Below are 20,616 nucleotides of genomic sequence, written 5' to 3'. Positions count from 1 at the left end.
AAGCGTGTGGGCTGCAGAGGTGAAGTGTGACATACAGTAGAAGTTTGGAGACAGATGGATGATTTAAGGCCCGGCTTACTTAATTTAGAGCCGGTGTGTAGGATACGCTGAAAACAGGTTTAAAGGGGATTAACGCTCTTAATTTAGCACGAGGCAACAAAGAAGTGCATGTGTTTGTCATACACCCTTGACTCCTGCTTTAGCAGTGGAGACGATCCAGAAATATGGTGCTTTAATGACCTATTAGAAAAATTCTAGGACAAAAGGTGCACTCAAACTGAAAGTGCAAAACAGACTAAAAGTATAATACAAATAGTACATGTTTTGACAGTGATTTAATGAATACATAATTTGACAGAGATATTACAGTACCATAATTTGCTAGCTAAAACACTTTGAACGTTCTGTCTATCATTGTGTGTTTGTTCTGTCTACTTAAAGAGCAAAGTCTGCAGGCTATTCCCGTGAATGACCAGATAACTAATGCATCTGATCTAAATACCTAAAGCTAAAAAAAAGTGATAGCATATAGTACATTCATGCAAATGAGTTTAATCTATGTTATTTTTATTAGATTTTAAAGGGGTCATACAGTATGATGAGGAACGAACTTGTTATTGCAATATCCTGAACTCAAACTATTTTTTTTGTCATTTTGAACAATATGCCTGAATATTATTTCTATCTGAGCTAAGCAGTTTGTACGGCACATCTTAGCAGAGTATTTTGTGGTTGTGTCACATTACGTATATTCAGCATGGAGTTCAAAATCTATATTAGATACAGTAACAGCAAACCCACAATCTGTGAGTGAGCAAAGCTAAAAAGGAAGTTAATGTCATGTACCATGTTGCCAGATATAGCTTTTCCAGCCCAAAATCCACACAAAAAAATGCTATTCTATTCTATTTTAATCCTATTAAAATAATAGGCTGATTTATACTTCTGCGTCAAGCGCACATGTATGGTCCGGCACAGCCTTCGCATGATCACATAGCCCTCACCATGGCTGAAGCCACCTTTCCGCAGCACAAGACATTCGGACACGACTGTCGGAATACGCCCCCTTGTGGCAGTCGCACAAAATATTCAGTTTTGTCAAGCACCATGGGAAGCTGATTCTCGCGGTGTCCAAAATAAAGTAGCGCAAGAGCCTTTATTATCCGTGCGTTCACCATGGTTGAATGAATGAATACTAAAAACTAATAGACTGCTAAATATTTCTGAGGTATATGTGGAGACAAGATTAAAAATAATCTTTTTTATTACTCATTTATGAATAGAAAGGTTTTTTTTTTTAAATATAGACTTTTTTCTGATTCAAAAAATAACAACAAACTCCTATTTCTCATCTCGCACGCACGGAACGGCTAGGACAACACTAGAATACATCACTTCCGGTTGACAGATCGCATACGGTCTAGTCGCAGGAGTTCAAATATTTAACGGATCCGCAGCTTAAATCGGATCCAAATTTTCTGCATACGGAGATGATCACAACTCCTAGACTACTCTTCATGGAAAATGAATGACTTTCGTCTGTTGCTTGTCATTTGCAGTGGAAAGGCGGCTTTAGAAAATATTACTACAAGCCGCAATGACATGTAGCGCAAGCTCTGTGATTGGTTGGGTTAGTAGCTGTGTCGATTATGGGCGGTGTTGAAAGCCGCGAGTGTTTACAAGTGTCGAGTCTTGTGAAGGAGCTCCAGATGTTTAGTGTTTAACTTATGATTAAAGTTGTTGCACGTCCGCCGGTTCCAGCCTCTGAAAGAGCGAGTTTCAGTTGTACATTTAACTAGCATTCAGAAAAAACAAAACACCTGTGAAGAAACTCGATACAGAAGAACATAATATTACCTATTGCCAGCTAGCATTTCGGAAGTGTTATTGCAGAGCAACACAAAACAGCATGCAGAAGTATAAATGCACGACTACGAGCAATGAATGCACCGTGCGGTCACGATGATCACTCGACCCAGACGTATAAATCAGCCTTAACACCGACAGTCACAAGACCACAATAGTAAAATTACAACATAACCGGATCACATCACAACACTGCACTTAATGTTATGTAGATTACACTACCTATTAGCCTACATAGTTTATTTATTTATTGCATTATTGTGCCGTGAAACTAAAATAAAGTATTTTAGATGTGGGTTTCAGTCTGTTAGTTTTGAGGATATCAATTAGCTATGCTCCACTGTGTCTCTAGTAAATCTGGTGAGCCTAAAAATTATTCCTTTGACAACGATGACTTGTTTGACACAACAGAAGCAGGACATAGGAGTTAAGTCAGGTAAAGAATAAGGTCGTAAATAAATAAATTCGTCCCATTTGGTGTTTTACATTCTTCTGAACACATCCAAGTGCTGATTGTCAATCAGGCAACACTTTTATGTTCGTTCTTGCTGTCAGTTTTTATGATAAGCCATTGTGAGTTTAACTGCAGGGGCTGTGTGTTGCGCATGCACACGAAGGGGAGTCAGATTTGTCCGGGAGTCAGCTTTTGATACAACTTTCCTTCACCTCTTTGTGGGTGGGCTAACGCGGTTTGCGCTACACACTGGTCACTGCTAAGTAAATGGAGTAAAAACACACAGTTACGTTTTGTTAAAAGATATTGATGTATTAAATTTATCTTTCAAAATCCAAATTTTGTCAACCTGTCATTTTTACCTGCACAATAAAGTTTAAAACCACCCAATCTGGCAACACTGTTCATGTACAAATTTTAAACTAATCTAACAGTAACACACGAGTGAGTGGACATTTGTCCTTGATTTAAAAACAGTAATTTAGCATCATTTTATCATACAAGTGACAGATATAAATATAGAACTTCAATGTTAAGCTCCTTTGACACAATCTACATTGTAAAAGCGCTATATAAATAAACATGAATTGAATATAAATCAGGAATTTGTACACTGTTTGTATTGAAAAATGTTTTGGCAGAAATTGGCACAAATAAAAACGAGCGCTTTTATAGGCACACCATTTATTATTATTATTATTATTATTATTATGATATGACCCCTTTAAAACTGAGAAACGGATCAATCGAGAACACCAGAAATACAATCATTGTATCACAACTGATGTGCGTGACAGAATTTAAATAGGAAATGATTTTTTTGGTAAAATAACCCTCTATTTCACACAGATCTAAATCACATGGCGGTAGTGTGCAAAAGGCTGATTCATTGCTTTTACAGTAACTGAACAACAGCTGAACACTCTTGTGGCTTTTCAAGTCTGCTGCACTTCCGCTTCCTTCTGCTTGAGCTCTTGGTTGTACCTGCACACACAAACAAAGAGTGCGTCAGTCCCTTTGAATGCATAATTACTTAAAGTACTGCATGTGCTGAATGAACACAATGGGTTGCTGCTGGAAGCGTTTTCAGGCCATCGTAAACACAAGAATAAAACCTGCCATTTACTCTGCTACCCGTCTGTCTCTTTAACAGTTATGGTAAACTCTTCTACAGTATACCACCATTTACGTGATGAGGAAGAAAGGGCACTTTCCCATTTAACTCATGCACTGTAACAAGCACAGGGCATCTTCGCTGTATTTGCTATATGCAGACTCATTTGTGAAGATCATAAAAGATATCTTACGCATACATGTACTGTAAAATATGGTATTCAGGAATAATATAACTAAACAACTCAAATAAAAGTCTTGTAATATTTGTAGTATGTGTGCATTATGGAATAGTAGTAGTGGCACTTTAAAAATAAAGCAGGGGTTTTCAAAGTGTGAGGTGCGCCTCCCCTGGGGGGCGCCAGAGCATGTCAGGGGAGGCGAGGGAAAAAATATAACATAATAAAAATATAATTATTAAGTTTAAATATTATATGTATTTTTTATTATATTTAAACGTTTTAATTAATCAAAGCTAAAAAATAATACGTCAAATATAAGAAAACCTTTTTTACCCAGAAGGCCATAGCTGTGAATTCGCTTCTGTTTGGCAAGCCCGCCAATACAGGTATATGGCTGCTAATACAATGGGTCGGTTTCTGAGACCCCCCCGATTCTAAGCTGTAATGAAGTTCACGGCCCTTTGGCCGCCGGGAAGAAGGAGACGGAGAATCGACGCAGTTTTAAAATGATTTATTAATAACAGTGACGGCAGCCTCTAAACCAAAACAAACGGACGGCAGCTCCTCACGGAGACTGCCGTCAAACTGAAAGCAAAAGTAAAATATGTCCAGGCCCGGTCCTCTCTCGGCTTTCTCTGCCCTCGTTCCTCCTTTTATGATCCAGAGCTCCTTCCGTGGGATCCGAGGCAGGTGCGCACCGCAGGTGTATCCACTTAAGCGGTGGCCTCACTCCGTTCCCACGGCTCTCGGCCACGCCCCCTCGCCACAAAAGCCTTCAAGTTCAGGGCTTAAACCCAAAAGACGACGATATGATGATCAGTATTTAAGTTTAGGATTTACGTGGACAGGACCAGCTGATGAACCACGACCTTTATGTGTGGTTTGTCAAAATATTTTGGCTAATGACAGCATGAGACCCGCTAAACTTCCACTGTTTTGACTGGGATGGACAGTTCTTGGATCTGTTCTATTCATATTGAATCATCCTAGTTTTAAAAACGTTATATTAAAATACTTGTTATTACTCTGTAAATAACTGCACTTTCATGCAAATGATGATAAAAGTGAGTTAACAGTCTGACATCTGTCTGTGTCTTTATATATACTGTATGTATGTATATATATATATATATATATATATATATATATATATATATATATATATATATATATATATATATGTGTGTGTGTGTGTGTGTGTGTGCGTGTGTGTGTGTGCGTGTTTGGGAGGAGGGGGGCACCAATGGATAAGTTGTGTCAAAAGGGAAGCCCACTGTCTTAGACTTTGAAAAACCCTGAAATAAAGTAATCGATCATCTATTTACAGCACACACAGTTCAAGTCAGAATTATTAGCCCTCCTGAATTATTAGCCCCCCTGTAACACATTTCTAAACATATTAGTATTAATAACTCATTTCTAATAACTGATTACTTTTATAATTGCCATGATGACAGTATATAATATTTTACTAAATACAAGTATTCAGCTTAAAGTGAATTTAAAGGCTTAACTAGGTTAATGGTTGAATAAAAATATTTCTAAAGGGGCTAATGTTGACCTTAAAAATGTAAAACTTCTTTTATTCTAGCCAAAATAAAACTATTTAAGCCACGGTCACACTGCACTTTTTGCCCCATAGTCTTTCATTCATACGCATTCGAATGTGATAGACCGGAAACATAATCTCGTGCGCAATTTCGCAGTTTGCTGCATTGAAAAGTTCAAGCTTGGTGAACTTTGACCTCTGAAATCGCATCTTGTGATTGTGTAAGACCAATCGGAAATAAAAACTAGACCTCTCTGGACAGAAATTTAAAATATGGAGTAATCGCTTGCTTAAATGCCCCTTTTTGCAATTTGCAGTGCAATACAACAAGCTTAAACTCTAGTGTGATTATGGCTTAAGACTTTCCCCAGAAGAAAGAATATTATAGGAAATACTGTGAAAAAATTCCTTGCTCTGTTAAACATCATTTGGAAAATATTTGAAAAAAAGAAACAAAAAATCATGAGGGCATTTTGTCTTCAACTATATATATATATATATATATATATATATATATATATATATATATATATATATATATATATATATATATATATATATATATATATATATATATATATAAAAAAACATTACAAATAAATTGCTCTTTAAAATATTTAAAGCAGTCATGTTTTTTAAATGTCAAATTTACCACATTAAATGCAATATTTAAATGCTAATGTTTAAACTTTAATTTCAGAGTTTCTGCAGGTTTCACAGAGTCACTTTTAAGACCATTATGAATGAAATTTAAAACTTTTAAAGGTCTAAACCTTAAGAATATTTACTTGCCCCATAAAAAAAATCTAATTACTTGAATAAAACCTAAATAATGTGTCAAAACAAGTTTAGATATAACATTTCTTTGACAAATCTTTAAAAACTATATTTTACAACAGTCTGTCCAGGTCTGTAAATACATGAAGAACCTACATATTATATTGTTGTGATAATATAACTAAACCATATGGCCAAATAGAGTTACGGTAAAGGTTGTGGATTGTTGGTGACTGTATGGGTGTTAGGGTTTAAATGGACAATTAAAGGAAAATTAAGACCCGTTTAAAATTATTTAAGATCTACAAATTAATATTTCAGTGAAGTTAAGACTTTTTAAGGCCTAAAAAACTGTTTTTGGAATGTAAGACTTTTTTAAGACCCCGTGAACACCCTAAATTTTATTATTTAAAATATATTTGACATATTTTCAATAAGAAGCATGTTGTAATTTTAAGTATGTTGTAACACTGGTTACACTGCGCTGAATAAATTATTTTTTAATTCTTTCTTTCAAATATTTCCCAAATCATGTTTAACAGAGCAAGGAATTTTTCACAGTGTGTCTGATAATATTTGTTCTGCTAAAGAAAGTCTTATTAATTTTATTTCGCCTAGAATGAAAGCCGTTTTTAATTTTGTTGTTATTATTAAAAAAATATTATCTCTCATAAGCAATATTGTTTTGATTGTCTACAGAACTAATTACTAATTGCCTGATTACCCTAACCTGCCTAATTAACCTAGTTTATCTTATATAGTTTATATAAATATATTTAGTGACATATTATGTACTGTCATTATGGCAAAGATAAAATAAATCAGTTATTAGAAATGAGTTATTAAAACTATTATGTTTAGAAATGTGCTAAAAAAACATCTTCATTTTGATAAAAAACAAAATTGTGGAAAAAAATAAATGGGAGGGCTAATAATTCTGATGTCAACTGTACACTACATAAGTAATTTTAGTAAGCTTCATTTCATACACCAAAATGGGACACCTCCACTCTGACCCATGAATTGAAACGTTGAAAAGTTAAAACTGTTGCTAGTAATTACAGTCTTAGCCCAAGGCAAGTGTGATAAACAACACAGTTCTTTTGTATGTAAAAACATCACGTGCCAACAACTTATTAGTCATCTGAAGTTTAGTAAAGCAGAGTAAATAAAGCCAAACTGCCAGTGAATATTTAACTTAAGCACATTTTTGCATTCTGAAATGTAGCTTTTGATGCTGCCGCCTTACATAAGATCATTTTTAATTATTATTAGCCAGATCTGATTATAAATAAATAAGTAATTAATTTTATTTCGCTTTTATGCATTTAAAATAACAGGCTAAATGGAGGTGGATAATTCTTGTAAGTATCTTGTTGATCTCCAGACTGAACTCAGAGACTCTGCAACTTAATCCCACATGACTAATCTCGTCTCCTGTGTGTATTGACTGATGGTAGTAAACAAAGCTGACCTTAGAACAGAACCCGTAATGACTAACCTCCATATCCTGAAGAGCTGGATGCTTCCACATATGCCCAGGAAGAAGTTTACAGCAAACAGAGCCCAGTTCTTGGGGATAATCACCAGGCAGTACCTTGACCAGATCAATCCTGGAAAGAAACCAGAGAGAGTTGCAGTTAACCAATAATAGAATAGGACATTTGTGTAGGGTGAAGTCTGCTAAAATCGACTGTCAGATAAAGTGGGACAAATACTGTAAGACAATAGTGTCATATCTTTTTACAGCCAATCACAATAAATTATTTGTTGCTTTAACACTTGATGATATCTAAGAATAATTTTGATTGTAGAGTGTGGCTTAGTGGTTAGCACTGTCACTTTACAGCAAGAAGGTCGCTGGTTTGAGCTCCGGCTGGGTGAGTTTGCATTTCTGTGTGGAGTTTGCATGTTCCCCCTGTGTTCTCCTCCCGGTGCTCTGGTTTCCCCCACAGCCCAAAGACATGCGCTATAGGTGAATTGAAAAAACTAAATTGGCCGTAGTGTATGTGTATGAATGACTGTTTATGGGTGTTTCCCAGTACTGGGTAGCAGCTAGAAGGGCATACGTTGTGTAAAACATATGCTGGATAAGTTGGCGGTTCATTCCACTGTGGCAACCCCTGATGAATAAAGGGACTAAACCAGGGATGCCTAAACTCAGTCTTGGAGGGCCGGTGTCCTGCATGTTTTAGTTCCAACCCCAATTAAACACACCTGAACCAGATAATCAAGCTCTCTCTAAGTATACTAGAAACTTCCAGGCAGGTGTGTTGAAGGAAGTTGGAGCTAAATTATGCAGGACACCGGCCCTCGAGGACCGAGTTTGGACACGCCTGGACTAAGCCAAAGGAAAATGAATGAATGAATAATTCTGAAGAATGTTGGAAACCAGTAGCCATTGACTTCCATAATATCCACCCCCTACCTATTAAAAATAATATCTATTTTTGTGTTCACAGAAATCCATGATAGTTTTGCTTGATTAAACTGTAGGTAAATTTAGATTTATTTATTTTTTGGTGACTTTTAAAGAAGATTTTTTTGCTAAAACTGTGTTCTTGTTGATTCATAAAAAGCAAGTCAACGTCTACCAGCACTTTGAAAGTTAACAAAATCATATGCAGGCAAAACAAAGGGAAAACCTGTTGTATTGTTCATCAAAAAAAAAGTAATATGTTTAAAAACAGATTGTTTGATTTCATAACACCTGAATATTAGGAGCTACAAAACTCTCAAAATACAGGTAGCCATACAGGTAGCCGCTGACTTGCATTTTATGAATTATCATGGACCATGATTTCAAACTAAAAGCTTTAGTAGGTCTTCTTCAGAGCTTGACATTAACTTTTTTGATCACCAGCCACTGTGGCTAGTAGTTTTCTAACATTACTGACCACTCGCCATTTTCACTAACCACAATTTTGTTGTTGGGAAAATCTATTTTATATGCATGATTTTGACTTTGGCATGCTAAAATGCTTAAATGCTAAAATGCTAAATGTTGTGTTGTGTCCACATGCCTCCTTAACTTTTTTTATTTATTTGAAATGACTTTATTCAACAAAAAAATCATTCAAATTTAATTTATTCCTGAAGAAATTATTCTTATTAATCTAAAACTATACACAGTAGTTGTCCAGGCTAGATGTTTGCAAATTTCCAAATAAAGCGCGGGAGCAGTCAGTAACTGGTTTCATTTTGGACGGGAGCAGGCCGTCTAGCAATATCGCTCCCGACTCCCGAGCGAGCGTATGTATGTGTGTGAATGAGACAGCGTGATGCTGCGTTTAGCTTGTTTGTTGCTGTCTGTGTGTGTGTTTATACAGACAGCTTGTTATAGGCTGTCTGGACTCTGTATAGCTGGATGGTTTTCGGTTTTGTTCTCCCCCCCGCTCGTTAGCTGAATCGGGCACGGGGGGGTAGAAAACGAGCGGGGCAGCGGGACAACAAATGCTGAATATAAGTGGAAGCGGGTCAGATTCGGGCAGGAGCGGGATTCAAAATTTAGTCCTGCGCACATCTCTATTCCAGACTAAATGTCCCAGATCATCAGCTAACCATAGATAAATAGAGCGTTAATCTCCTGTTAAAGCAATGTTATTGTTAAGGGTGATAATTAAACCATATTAACAAAAATAACTGTAAGCAAAAGAAAATGGTGAAAAACATTCTGTGTGCGAAAGTAAAAGGAGGATCATGTGCACACTGTTTATGTTAGGCCCAATAAAAATCTGTTAAAAGAATGGTAAAAGTGAAAGCGGCAACAGCAGCTGCATAAAAAAATCTGGAGATCTCTTGAAAACAGCAGGACTGTGGGTGAAGGGGCACCGATTTTTTCCCAATCTATTTCAAAGAGAAATGATTGCACTAGTTGCGTTTCCAGGCACGGTTGATTTGCGCAAGGAAATGGGAGCTTCTAAGCACTTGCGCGCTTCACATCAGCTGCGCCTCGCTCACAACGTCAGTCAGCAAGGATTGCCTGTGTCTCACCATGCACCCGATCATCCTTTCATTCGGTATTCAGCTGCTGGTCGTAAAATCTTTAGAGATAAGCCAGCACTGGCAATTCAAAAATTATTTTCAACCAGCCAAGGTGGCTTTAGAAGTGGCTGTCTAACCCGCCATAGCTGAAATTTACCCGCATTTGGTGGGCTGGCAGGTGTTAATGTCAAGCCCTGGTCTTCTTTAATTTTTGTCCACGTTTAAAGGGAACTATCCCTTTAAACTCATAGGTTATCCAAAAATAAATATTCTGTCATCCTTTACTGACTCTTGTCTTGTTCCAAACCAGTTTAAGCTTTTATTATTCATAATGTTGAACACTGCTAACCACTGACATCCATAGTAGGAGAATCAACTACTATGGTAGTCAATGGTTATCGGTTACAAACATTCTTCAAAATATCTTCTTTTGTGTTCAGCAGAGGAAAACAACTCTAAAAAGTTCTGTTAAACTCTACTGGTTTGGAACAAGTGAAGAAAGAGAATTTTCTTTGATAGGTGTACTATCCTTTTAAGTTATCACTTGTACAGGTCAAAACTCACATATCTGAACAAGCTTATTATGAGCAATTTTTAAACAGTTACATAGAAAAAAAATACTATCAATCTCAAAGACAGACAGATTTTTCTAACTCTCACACTGAATCTACTGCTGATAAATACTATAGTCTCCCGCTCATATATACTAGTTTCCTGGGTTCATTTCAAGTCCTATATTCAGCCCCACTAATCTCAGTTTACTATGAGGCTTTAGATGAGTTCTTCTAATCTAGTGGACACTGACAACAGACTACTGATGATGGTAAATCTTGAGTAAACCACATCAATCATCTCTCTGTTGACTGAAGTACCAGTAGCTGTGATGACGCAGGACTGGGAGACGCTGAGCTTTTCTGGAGGCCGGGTCATATCAGAGAATCCAGCCGCAACTAAACCCTGCAAGAGCAAAGAAAGGGCAAATATGAGTGAGATTGCCCAACGATCTTGATCAATAGGTAAACTCATGATATGATTGCACTCACCACAGGATTACAACATTTTAAATGGTAAATAGGCACTGGTAATTTGCATAAAATCATGCTTGGTTCGACTGTAATCTTTGTGTTTTGGTACATTCAAAGACTATAGAATACACAAGGCATGTCACTCGTATAGTTTTGAATGGGGAAAAGTGTAACATCAATATGACAAATGAAGACCCGCCTTCTAGTACAGGAGCCAATCACTGATCGCTATAGACTGACGATTCTCTGAGGGAGGGGAGAGGAACAGACATGAGTTTCTGCAGATTTAGTGTGATTTGAATGTTTAGAAATTAAACTAAAGACACAGTTGTTATTACATTTTATTGGTGATTCCTCATATGAAATTTAATTATTTTAATCATGGCACCACACAAGGACACAATCTGTGTCCACAAAACTGCTTATTTTCTAGATTTGAACATTCTTTGAAACATCATTTATGTATAGGGAGTAATGTATCTGAATGAGTCTGCAAATATATAACACTGTTCTAGTGTTTGATTTTTGATATTTTTATCTGAAATATACAGTCAATAGGGCCAAAAAATAGGTTGAGCACAATGTTTAGATTGCTTTGTTTTGTATATGGAGGCTGGTTGGGTCAAAAAAGCTTCATAAAAGCTGTCCCTGTCCATATGATTGGTTTGCATGAAGACCAGAGTAAAATTAATTTGCAATTATTGACAGCCTTAAATCTCATAGCGCAGTATAGAGTAAGCAGCAACATCCTGCTGCTTTCCTTTTGTGTTCCTCAGAGTAAGAGTGGGTGTTAAATTTATAAGGATGAGTAAATGATAAGCTATTTCTTACTTAAACGGGTCATTTTCATTGGGCACTGTATAATCAAGTGAAACACAAACATTCAAGATCAAGACAATATACTCTGTAGCCTTAGAACTGCTACCATGTACAAACTGAAGGCTGATGATTGAATGTGGCTTTTAGATATTTGATAAACTGTTAGTAAATGAACAAAACTCATCTTACCCATTTGAAAACAGGCGCCCAGAAGAAAACCGTCTTTGGCCCTGAGGGGGGAAATACAGATTCTGAGAGAGTACTGGTGTGAGAGATGCATTCAGTCAGGGTCATTTTCTATTTTTTATTTATGTGAATTCTAATGTGAAAAATACATTTGGTGTGGGCGATTCATTCATTTATTTATTGATAAAATGATTGATTTTTATTTGATGCACTGAATTCTCCAAAATTTAAAGGGACAAGTCATTCGAACTAAAAAAAAAAAAAATCTGTCACTATCTTTCGTTCCAAATTATATATATATATATATATATATATATATATATATATATATATATATATATATATATATATATATATATATATATATAAATAATTATCCAAACAGTTGCTGGTCCCTTTTCACTTCAATAATCAATAGTATCAAAAAATGCTATGGAGGTCCATTGGGTCTAGTTAATAGCATTAAGAAAAACTTTTTTTTTTTTTTTTTTTTTAAAGATCCCCTTATTTTGTTCAACAGTAAAAAATAAAAATAAAAAAACTCATATAGGATTGAAATTTTCATTTTTAATTGAATTATGCCTTAAAAAATACACTTTTTTTATGAACAACACCTGTGATCAGATATAGTCTGCACATCAATGTTTTGCCAATTCGATGCAATCCTGCATTAACATCCATGTTGATCCTGGAACACCATTTTTTTTGTTTAAAAATATAATTATACCTATTCCCTGTCCCTAAAACCTAACCATAACGGTAAATTATTCCCAAAATCAAAGAGGAATAATAGTCGAATATCAATATAGAATATAGAGAATATTCTATAATATAGAAGTGCATAAACTAAACAGTAAGCCTAAACTTAACATTAACAGTAAACATATCCCTAAACTCGGATTGGCTGATTGGAATGTTGTTCCAGGATCTACATAGATGTTAATCCATGAACATGTCTTACTTGGTGAAATCATGTTGGGGATATGATCACCTTCATGTCTTACAGTATAATAAAAATATTCTTTAAACCAGAGTAGGATGTGCTGGACTAGCTGGAGAAACAATGTTCAGCATTTCCATCAAGGCCTTTGAAATGAAGTGAAATAGAAAACCAGCATTGTACAGAAAATTATACCGTATTTTGAAACCATCACAGCACAATACAATGTCACCATTGTATATCACTCCATACAACACTACACATGAATGATTGAGGTAAATTCAGTTTAATATTCACACTTTCAGGCTTTCTCCTTAATAATATAACTTCAGAAAAGTATTCTTTGAAAATCCTAAATAGTGAAATCCAATAAGTAGTCAATGACAATCAGTACAATATTGTTCAGAGTCAAATAAATAGTAGTAATGTAATGTGATTTCAGACCGAATATAGGCAATAATCCCAATAATTAATATATCGACTTATCCCTCAATACATAGACATGACCTTAATCATTTTTGGTGATGCAATATACAGTTAAAGTCAGAATTATTAGCCCACCCTTAAATTTTTTTTTCTTTTTTAAACATTTTCCGAATTATGTTTAACAGAGCAAGGAAATTTTCACAGTATGTCTGATAATATTTTGTCTTCTGGAGAGATTCTTATTTGTTTTATTTTGGCAAGGATAAAAGCGGTTTTTAATTTTTTAAAAACCATTTTAAGGACAAAATTATTAGCCCCTTTAAGATATATATTTTTTCGATAGTCTACAGAACAAACCATCATAATACAATACAGGGCTCAACAATAAGGACTGCCCGATGGCCCGGGGCCAGCGTGAGAGATGCTCGGGACAGTAAAGAGAATCGTTACTGGCCTGATCAGGCCAGTGCTGCCGTGTCAGAAAATTGTATTTTGCCTGAGACTATTAGTCAATTGCGTGCAAATACAGTCTTAGAATCGAAAAACAATTTGTGCTTATAGTCTTGAATGTTAGTCTTGAACCTTTTCAATAAAGTCGTAAAAACCATATTGGGTTTAGGTTCCTTTGATCTGATTGGATGTTGTGAGCACGTTATGTTTTTTCACAACCTGGTAAAAACCATTAGTGAAGAGATAGAAACATCAAATTATGAGGCTAAAAGAAAACGTTGTTTTAATGTTGTGGAAACAGATATTTACGAGGGTACAACATGACGAGAAAAAAAAGTGATGTTTCGCATAGTTTTCTGTCACTTTTAAGTCAGCCACCTTTTGTTTTGCAATAAAATACTTTTTAAACATTTAAATTCTAGATTCGCAGGCAATATTTTCGACACATTATTTAAAATATGTGGCTAAGAATAAGCTATTTTTTATTTATTTATATTATTTTCTTGGTGTGGCCAGTGAAAGATACAAATCTGAACCACAGGTCCAATCCGGCCAGTAAATATCCTTAGCGTTGAACCCTGAAATAACTTGCCTAATTACCCTAACTTCGTTAAGCCCTTACTGTAAATGTCATTTTAAGTTGTATAAAAGTGTCTTAAAAAATACCTAGCCAAATATAATTTACTGTCATCATGGCAAAGATAAAATAAATTAGTTATTAGAAATGAGTTATTAAATCTATTATGTTTAGAAATGTGTTGAACAAATCTGCTCTACGTTAAACAGAAATTGAGTAAAAAATTAAACAGGGGGGCTAATAGTTCACACTTCCTCTGAATATCGCCCATACATAAAACCAATTCTAGCAACAATTTAACCCAGGACATGCCATGCGTTTTTATATTCTGATTCCAATGCCTAATTATTAAATTGTTCAAATGACTATAATTCGATTAAATATTCTTAAGAATAAAATATTATGTGTCTTTGGAGAAGTGTACTTGCATTGTGATGATATTGTGATGTCATTTTGGTATTATATAATGACATAAAATGACAATAATATTGTTTATGGCAATATATTTTGTTGCAGTATATCGTACAACAAAAAATAGATATCATGACAAACCTAACCAAATATTCAAATCACCATGGTAAACAATATAGAGAGCTTGTCACAAGTTATATGTAGAATATAAAACAACTACTTCAACACATGAACGGGACAATTAGCTGCACATAGCATTGTAAAATTAGATCATTAATCAGCAAAAGCATTTGGACAGCTATACATAAGTAAAATGTATAATTCCATTGTACAGATCAAACTACTTACGCAAATATTTAATGACAGAACTTTGACCATTTTTGATCTCAAGGTTATTCCAGTAAGTAATATTGTTTTGTAATATATTATAATACTGTAATATTGCCATTACAATTTAAATTGTGCAAAGTTTGCATGAAATGTGTACTCTTGAGCTTTATTTCTATTTAAAAACACTTGTCCAATGCATTTAAATGTACAAAGTCGTTTTGGGGTCACTGCATGGCTCAGAACAGAAAACCCATGCTAGCAATGAGGACATCATCAACAAAAGAGAATTCCAATGCACCACACTGTACACAGGGCCATTCATGTAAACACTACTAATGCAATCATGTGAAAGCCAGCTAGTGTGTTTCTTCAGACAGGAGCAGAGTAATGTCTTTACCAGCAGGATGATTGTAGACAGGTCTTAATTTAGGCGGCAGCATTAATTCGATCCTGTCCAGCGTTCGGTGATACGTCGCTCTCATGCCGCCGGAATAAAACCGACATAACCGCAGTCGTGAATAAAGTCTGCCGCTATTCATGTTCATTCACCGCGGTGGTCGAAGCACGAGGTGGATGTTTGTTTTACTCGGTGCGCACCTTTCCTCCGCCTTCGAGACGACAGATCACAATGCCATCGTCATCATCATCATCATCTCCGAAAACACTGGTCTATGGACACACGAACAGGCAGATCCACCGAGAGTTGGATGACGGAAAATATAGGTAATCTCTACGTCTATTCTGAAATGGGTTAGATCTCTATTGGGGGAATGTGCTCATATGATCTATTAATAGCTAACTGGCTGGTTGAATATTAAAGCGGCTGCGCATCGTAGAGAAGAAGCGTAATACCAAACTGCAACCATGAGCTATACATGCTCCCGTCCGGCAGATGTCGCTATCGGTCTAATTTCGGTCAGTCTAAAATCCCCTTCAAACAAAAACTCTACATACTAAAAATTACTAAGTCAACAGAAATTTGGTCAAATTGTGGACACACACAAATGCTGGGTTATTTTCATTTTTTTTTTTGGATTATTTTATTTTAACTCAACTTGTTTTGTCTAAATTTTACACTACATTTATCTTTATTTTATGTTGCTCTTACTGATGTATTGACACATTTATTTACTTTAATAGTGTGTGTTGCATATTTATTTATTTATTTATTGTATTTTTATCATTTATTTATTGACATATTTATTTACCTAATAGTGTGAATTGCATATGTATTTATTTATTTATTGTATTTTTATTATTGATTTAGTGACACATTTACTTAATAGTGTGAATTGCATATTTATTTATTTATTATATTATTTTATTATTAATTTATTGATACATTTATTTACCTAATAGTGTGGATTGCATATTTATTTAATTTATTTTGTATTTTTATTATTGATTTATTGACTAATTTATTTACTTAATAGTGTGAATTGCATATTTATTAATATATTAATTAATTTATTTAATATATTTTTAATATTAGTGATTTATTGACTCATTTATTTACTTAATAGTGTAAATCGCATATTTATTTATTTGTTTATTTAATGTATTTTTATTATTGATTTATTGACACATTTACTTAATAGTTTGAATTGCATATTTATTTATTTAATTAATTATATATATTTTTTTGTTTATTTACTTATTAATGCGAATTGCATATTTATTTAATTTATCTATTTGTTTATTTATTTAATGTATTGTTATTAGTATTGTTATTATTGATTTATTGACACATTTATTTACTTAGTTTATTTATTAATTAATTTATTGATTAATTTAATGTATATTTTATATTTTTGATTTATTTATCAACACCTTTATTAACTTAATAGTGTGAATTGCATATGTATTTATTTGTTTATTTATTTATATAAAGTATTTTTATTAGTATTATATGTGTAAAACAATTGTATTAGTTAGTTTTTTTTTCCACTTATTCTTTATTTGTTTCTTTCATTTGTTATTGTGTACTATTTTTTGTTAATAAAGTGTTTATTTGTTTTAATCTTGTTTTAATTAATTTTATTCTAATGTCATTTGTATGTATTTGTTTTCATTTTCCCCCAAAATTTAAATTTAAGATGATTCCTTTGACTTATCGAATCTTAATAAATTTTAATTAATTGTTTAGAATTATTTTTAATTTATGGATTATGTTATTCCAGTTAGTCTTTCTTTCTTTCTTTCTTTCTTTCTTTCTTTCTTTCTTTCTTTCTTTCTTTCTTTCTTTCTTTCTTTCTTTCTTTCTTTCTTTCTTTTTCTTTCTTTCTTTCTTTCTTTCTTTCTGTATTTTTATGAATATTTATGTAAACAAACAAATATTAATTTATTTATGAGTTTATTAATTCCAGGCATTATCACAGATCCCTATCTAGCAGGATTAAATAGACAAATGTGGAGCAGCAAGTGCTTTTAGTGTTTACATTTTGAAATAAGGGAAATTGCATGCAATGTTTTTAAAGTGTTTTTTTCTTATTTGTTTACCAGTTAATTAGCCATATTTAATTTCTACATTTGACAAAGTATTTTAGTAGCCTTACTGTGTTATTTTGGGCGACAGGGTGGCGCAATCACCTCACAGCAAGAAGGTCAATGGTTTGTGCTCACGGCTCGTCAGTTGGCATTTCTGTATGGAGTTTGCATGGGTTTCCTTCGGGTGCTCTGGTTTCCTCCACAAGTCTAAAGACGTGCTTTAGGTTTACTGGGTAAGCTAAATTGTCTGTTAGTGTATGTGTGTATGTCCTTGTCCTCAAGGTTGACACCAACATGGTGCGGCTAAATATAAATTTCTATACAAACGGCGTAAGTAAGGAAGGAAGTACTTTGTTATTTTGATATTTTGCATGAAAATCTATATTCAACTATTGTAATTTTTTTTAGTACCATGCTTATTTGGATTTCAATCATTAGAAATAATGTGCATAACACACAATTTCCTTTTATTAGACTTAAGCAAGTTAGAAAATAAAACAATTTTAAAACAATTCTATGTGAAAATTTGTCTTGGGGAAATTTACACTGTAAGCAGGGTGTTGCTGCCTGATTTTTTAAAAAAGTTCAAAAGTTCAAGATCAAATTACAAATTATATTAAGTAATTAAATACATCAATTAAACTGACTTAAAACATTAATAACAATTTGCAACGTAAAAACACATGACTGATAAATCAATGTGATGTGAAATGTTCATGCATTCTTTTTCCTTCAGCTTAGTGCCCTATTCATCAGGGGTCACCATAGAATAAACCACCTGATATGAGTTAAGTTGAGTTATTTAATTTAAGTTATTAATTAGGAATGAATTAATTAAATATTAGAGTTGCCAAATTGGAGCCTCGGCTAGGTCAGTTGGCATTTCTATGTGAAGTTTGCATGTTTACCCCATCTTCACATGGGTTTCCTCTAGGTGCATGTGGTACAGGTGAATTGAATAAGCTAAATTGGCCCTGATTAATAAAATGACTAAGCTGAAAAGAAAATAAATGAGTTGCCAAATTGTTAATTTAATTGCACTAATTAAATCCATTGTTAAATTCACTGAATAGGATTTCATTGCATTGAACCCAAAATATCTGAAATGGGAACAGTGGTCTGTCATAAAAATGGCCTGAGCTCACTAAAGGCTGATGACAGCTCAGAATTTTATATAAATGAGAAAATAATGAGAAGTCATTTGCATTTCACCTGATATGAAAAGCAAAGTCCTACAACTTTCTGGAAATTAAACAATCCCTAAATTTGCATACACCATGTGTTAGGAATGTGATATGTGTGGTGGTTGTTTGGCTGTAATACGTTGGAATTTTTAGGTTTATTTTTTAAGTGTGGTCTAAACTTCCCCGCTGATAACAGTAAATAAACACTAACTCATGTATTTTTTGACTCTCGTGTAATTTCTGTAACTGCGGGGAAAACAAATGACTCGGCTGAATGAAGGCTATAATTGCTCCTGAATCAATATCATAAGTAAAAAAAAAAAAAAAAAAAGATGTAGAAACTTAATGATTTATAATAATTTCATCCTTATTTTAATGTTCCAGATAAGTTGTCTCTGGCAAAGTAAACATCTGTTGATATGCATTTAGTAAATAAATGTTGGTTTTTATTGTAAAATTATAAAAATATAATAACAGCAAAGATAATAATAAGTCAATAGCCATTAAAGGTTTAAATATCCCCATGGTTCCCCCCCTAGTAATATTTAAACAATTAGGAATGTTACAGTCTTATGAGCAGCATCATAAACATATTAAATAACAGAAATATTTTATTCAAATTTATTACAAACTATAAACATACAATTTTAGTTAACAAATGTTGTTTTTTATTGTAAAATTGTTAAAAAAAAAAAAAAAACAACGGTAATAAGGAGCCATAAAATGTTTAAATATATCTAGGTTTTCCCTTGTAATTTTTTATTTAATTGTAATTTAAGTCGCATAAATAAGTAACATTATAAACATATTAAATTAAACTTATCGCAAATTATAAATATATTTTAACAATACAATCAGATCCAAGTTATTCGACGCAACAGTCGTGAAAGAGTTTCCGACTTTTATTTTGAAAATAAAATCTAATTTGATATGTACATCTGAAGAAGGAACCGGATGTTTTGAGCATGAGTGATGAGTTACTTGTGAGTTATGACCATTGGTTATGACCCTCGACGTCGAGTAGTCAGCTTTCATTTCTCATTGCTCTATTTCAGTCTAACTTCCTTGCAGTATGAGAGCAGTCGTCTGGTTTCATTGCGAAATGTATGAGGTAAGTTAAACAGGATGTCAAAGTTTTCATTTACAGCATTTTACATTGTTGGTAAATGTGGTCAAACGCGTAAATGCCGCAATAGTGAAAATAAAGTGTAATATGGATACACAATACTTTTCAGCGGGACTTGCTGTAAAATGAAAGCGAAAGTGCTTAGCTATTGTCAAGTGTTTACGCTTCTTTGGAAAGTACTGGATAGCACTGCCAGGAATCACCAAACGTTATACAGCGCACACACACACACACACACACACACACACACACACACACACACACACATGTTTGTTTTTGTGAAAAGTGGGGACATTACATAGGTTTCCATTCATTTTATACTGTCCAAACTGTATATTGTATTGCCCTCACCCCACCCCACCCCTAAACCCAACCATCACAGGAGACTGTGTGCAGCTTTACTCTCTGATTAAACTCATTCAGTGTGATTTATAAGCATTTTGAGAAATGAGGACGTCACCAATGTCCTCATATTTCACCTCCTTTTTGTAATACCTGTGTCATACCCATGTCATTATACAGATTTGTGTCCTGATATGTCACAAAAACACGTACACACACACACACACACACACACACACACACACACACACACACCTACTAGAGTTAAAAATACAAGTATGTTAAAGAGTAAACAGTATACTCTCACTACTTAGAACTAATCTAGGTTTGACAGCTAACGCTTTTTTGACACTTCACAGTTTGTTACATAATTATTGTTTCATGCAGA

The 20,616-nt window shown here is 33.9% G+C and overlaps 1 protein-coding gene and 1 long non-coding RNA gene across 3 annotated transcripts; one reads left to right on the top strand and one right to left on the bottom strand.

Moving 5' to 3' along the window:
* Positions 1 to 323: 323 nt before the first annotated feature.
* Positions 324 to 15,963, bottom strand: mpc2a (mitochondrial pyruvate carrier 2a). Of its 2 annotated transcripts, NM_001004662.4 has the most exons (5): positions 15,487 to 15,963; positions 11,959 to 11,999; positions 10,798 to 10,882; positions 7,443 to 7,554; positions 324 to 3,304 (listed from the first exon to the last, which is right to left on the bottom strand). In NM_001004662.4, the coding sequence occupies exons 1-5, from the start codon at positions 15,632 to 15,634 to the stop codon at positions 3,256 to 3,258; spliced, it is 435 nt and encodes a 144-aa protein (NP_001004662.3). In that variant the 5' UTR covers positions 15,635 to 15,963; the 3' UTR covers positions 324 to 3,255. The 2 variants fall into 2 exon arrangements, 1 of the variants encoding a protein (NP_001004662.3); XR_015475718.1 differs by lacking the exons at positions 324 to 3,304; positions 7,443 to 7,554 and adding an exon at positions 9,107 to 9,336 and having other exon boundaries at positions 9,382 to 10,882; positions 15,487 to 15,801.
* Positions 15,295 to 19,874, top strand: LOC147846692 (uncharacterized). The gene is made up of 3 exons (XR_015476285.1): positions 15,295 to 15,812; positions 17,665 to 17,809; positions 19,816 to 19,874. It is a non-coding gene; the product is annotated as an uncharacterized LOC147846692 (long non-coding RNA).
* Positions 19,875 to 20,616: the final 742 nt, after the last annotated feature.

This window comes from Danio rerio, chromosome 1 (assembly GCF_052040795.2).
Source record: "Danio rerio strain M-AB ecotype USA chromosome 1, GRCz13ab, whole genome shotgun sequence".
Lineage (NCBI taxonomy): Eukaryota > Metazoa > Chordata > Actinopteri > Cypriniformes > Danionidae > Danio > Danio rerio.
This window is presented reverse-complemented; position numbering and strand designations above follow the sequence as displayed.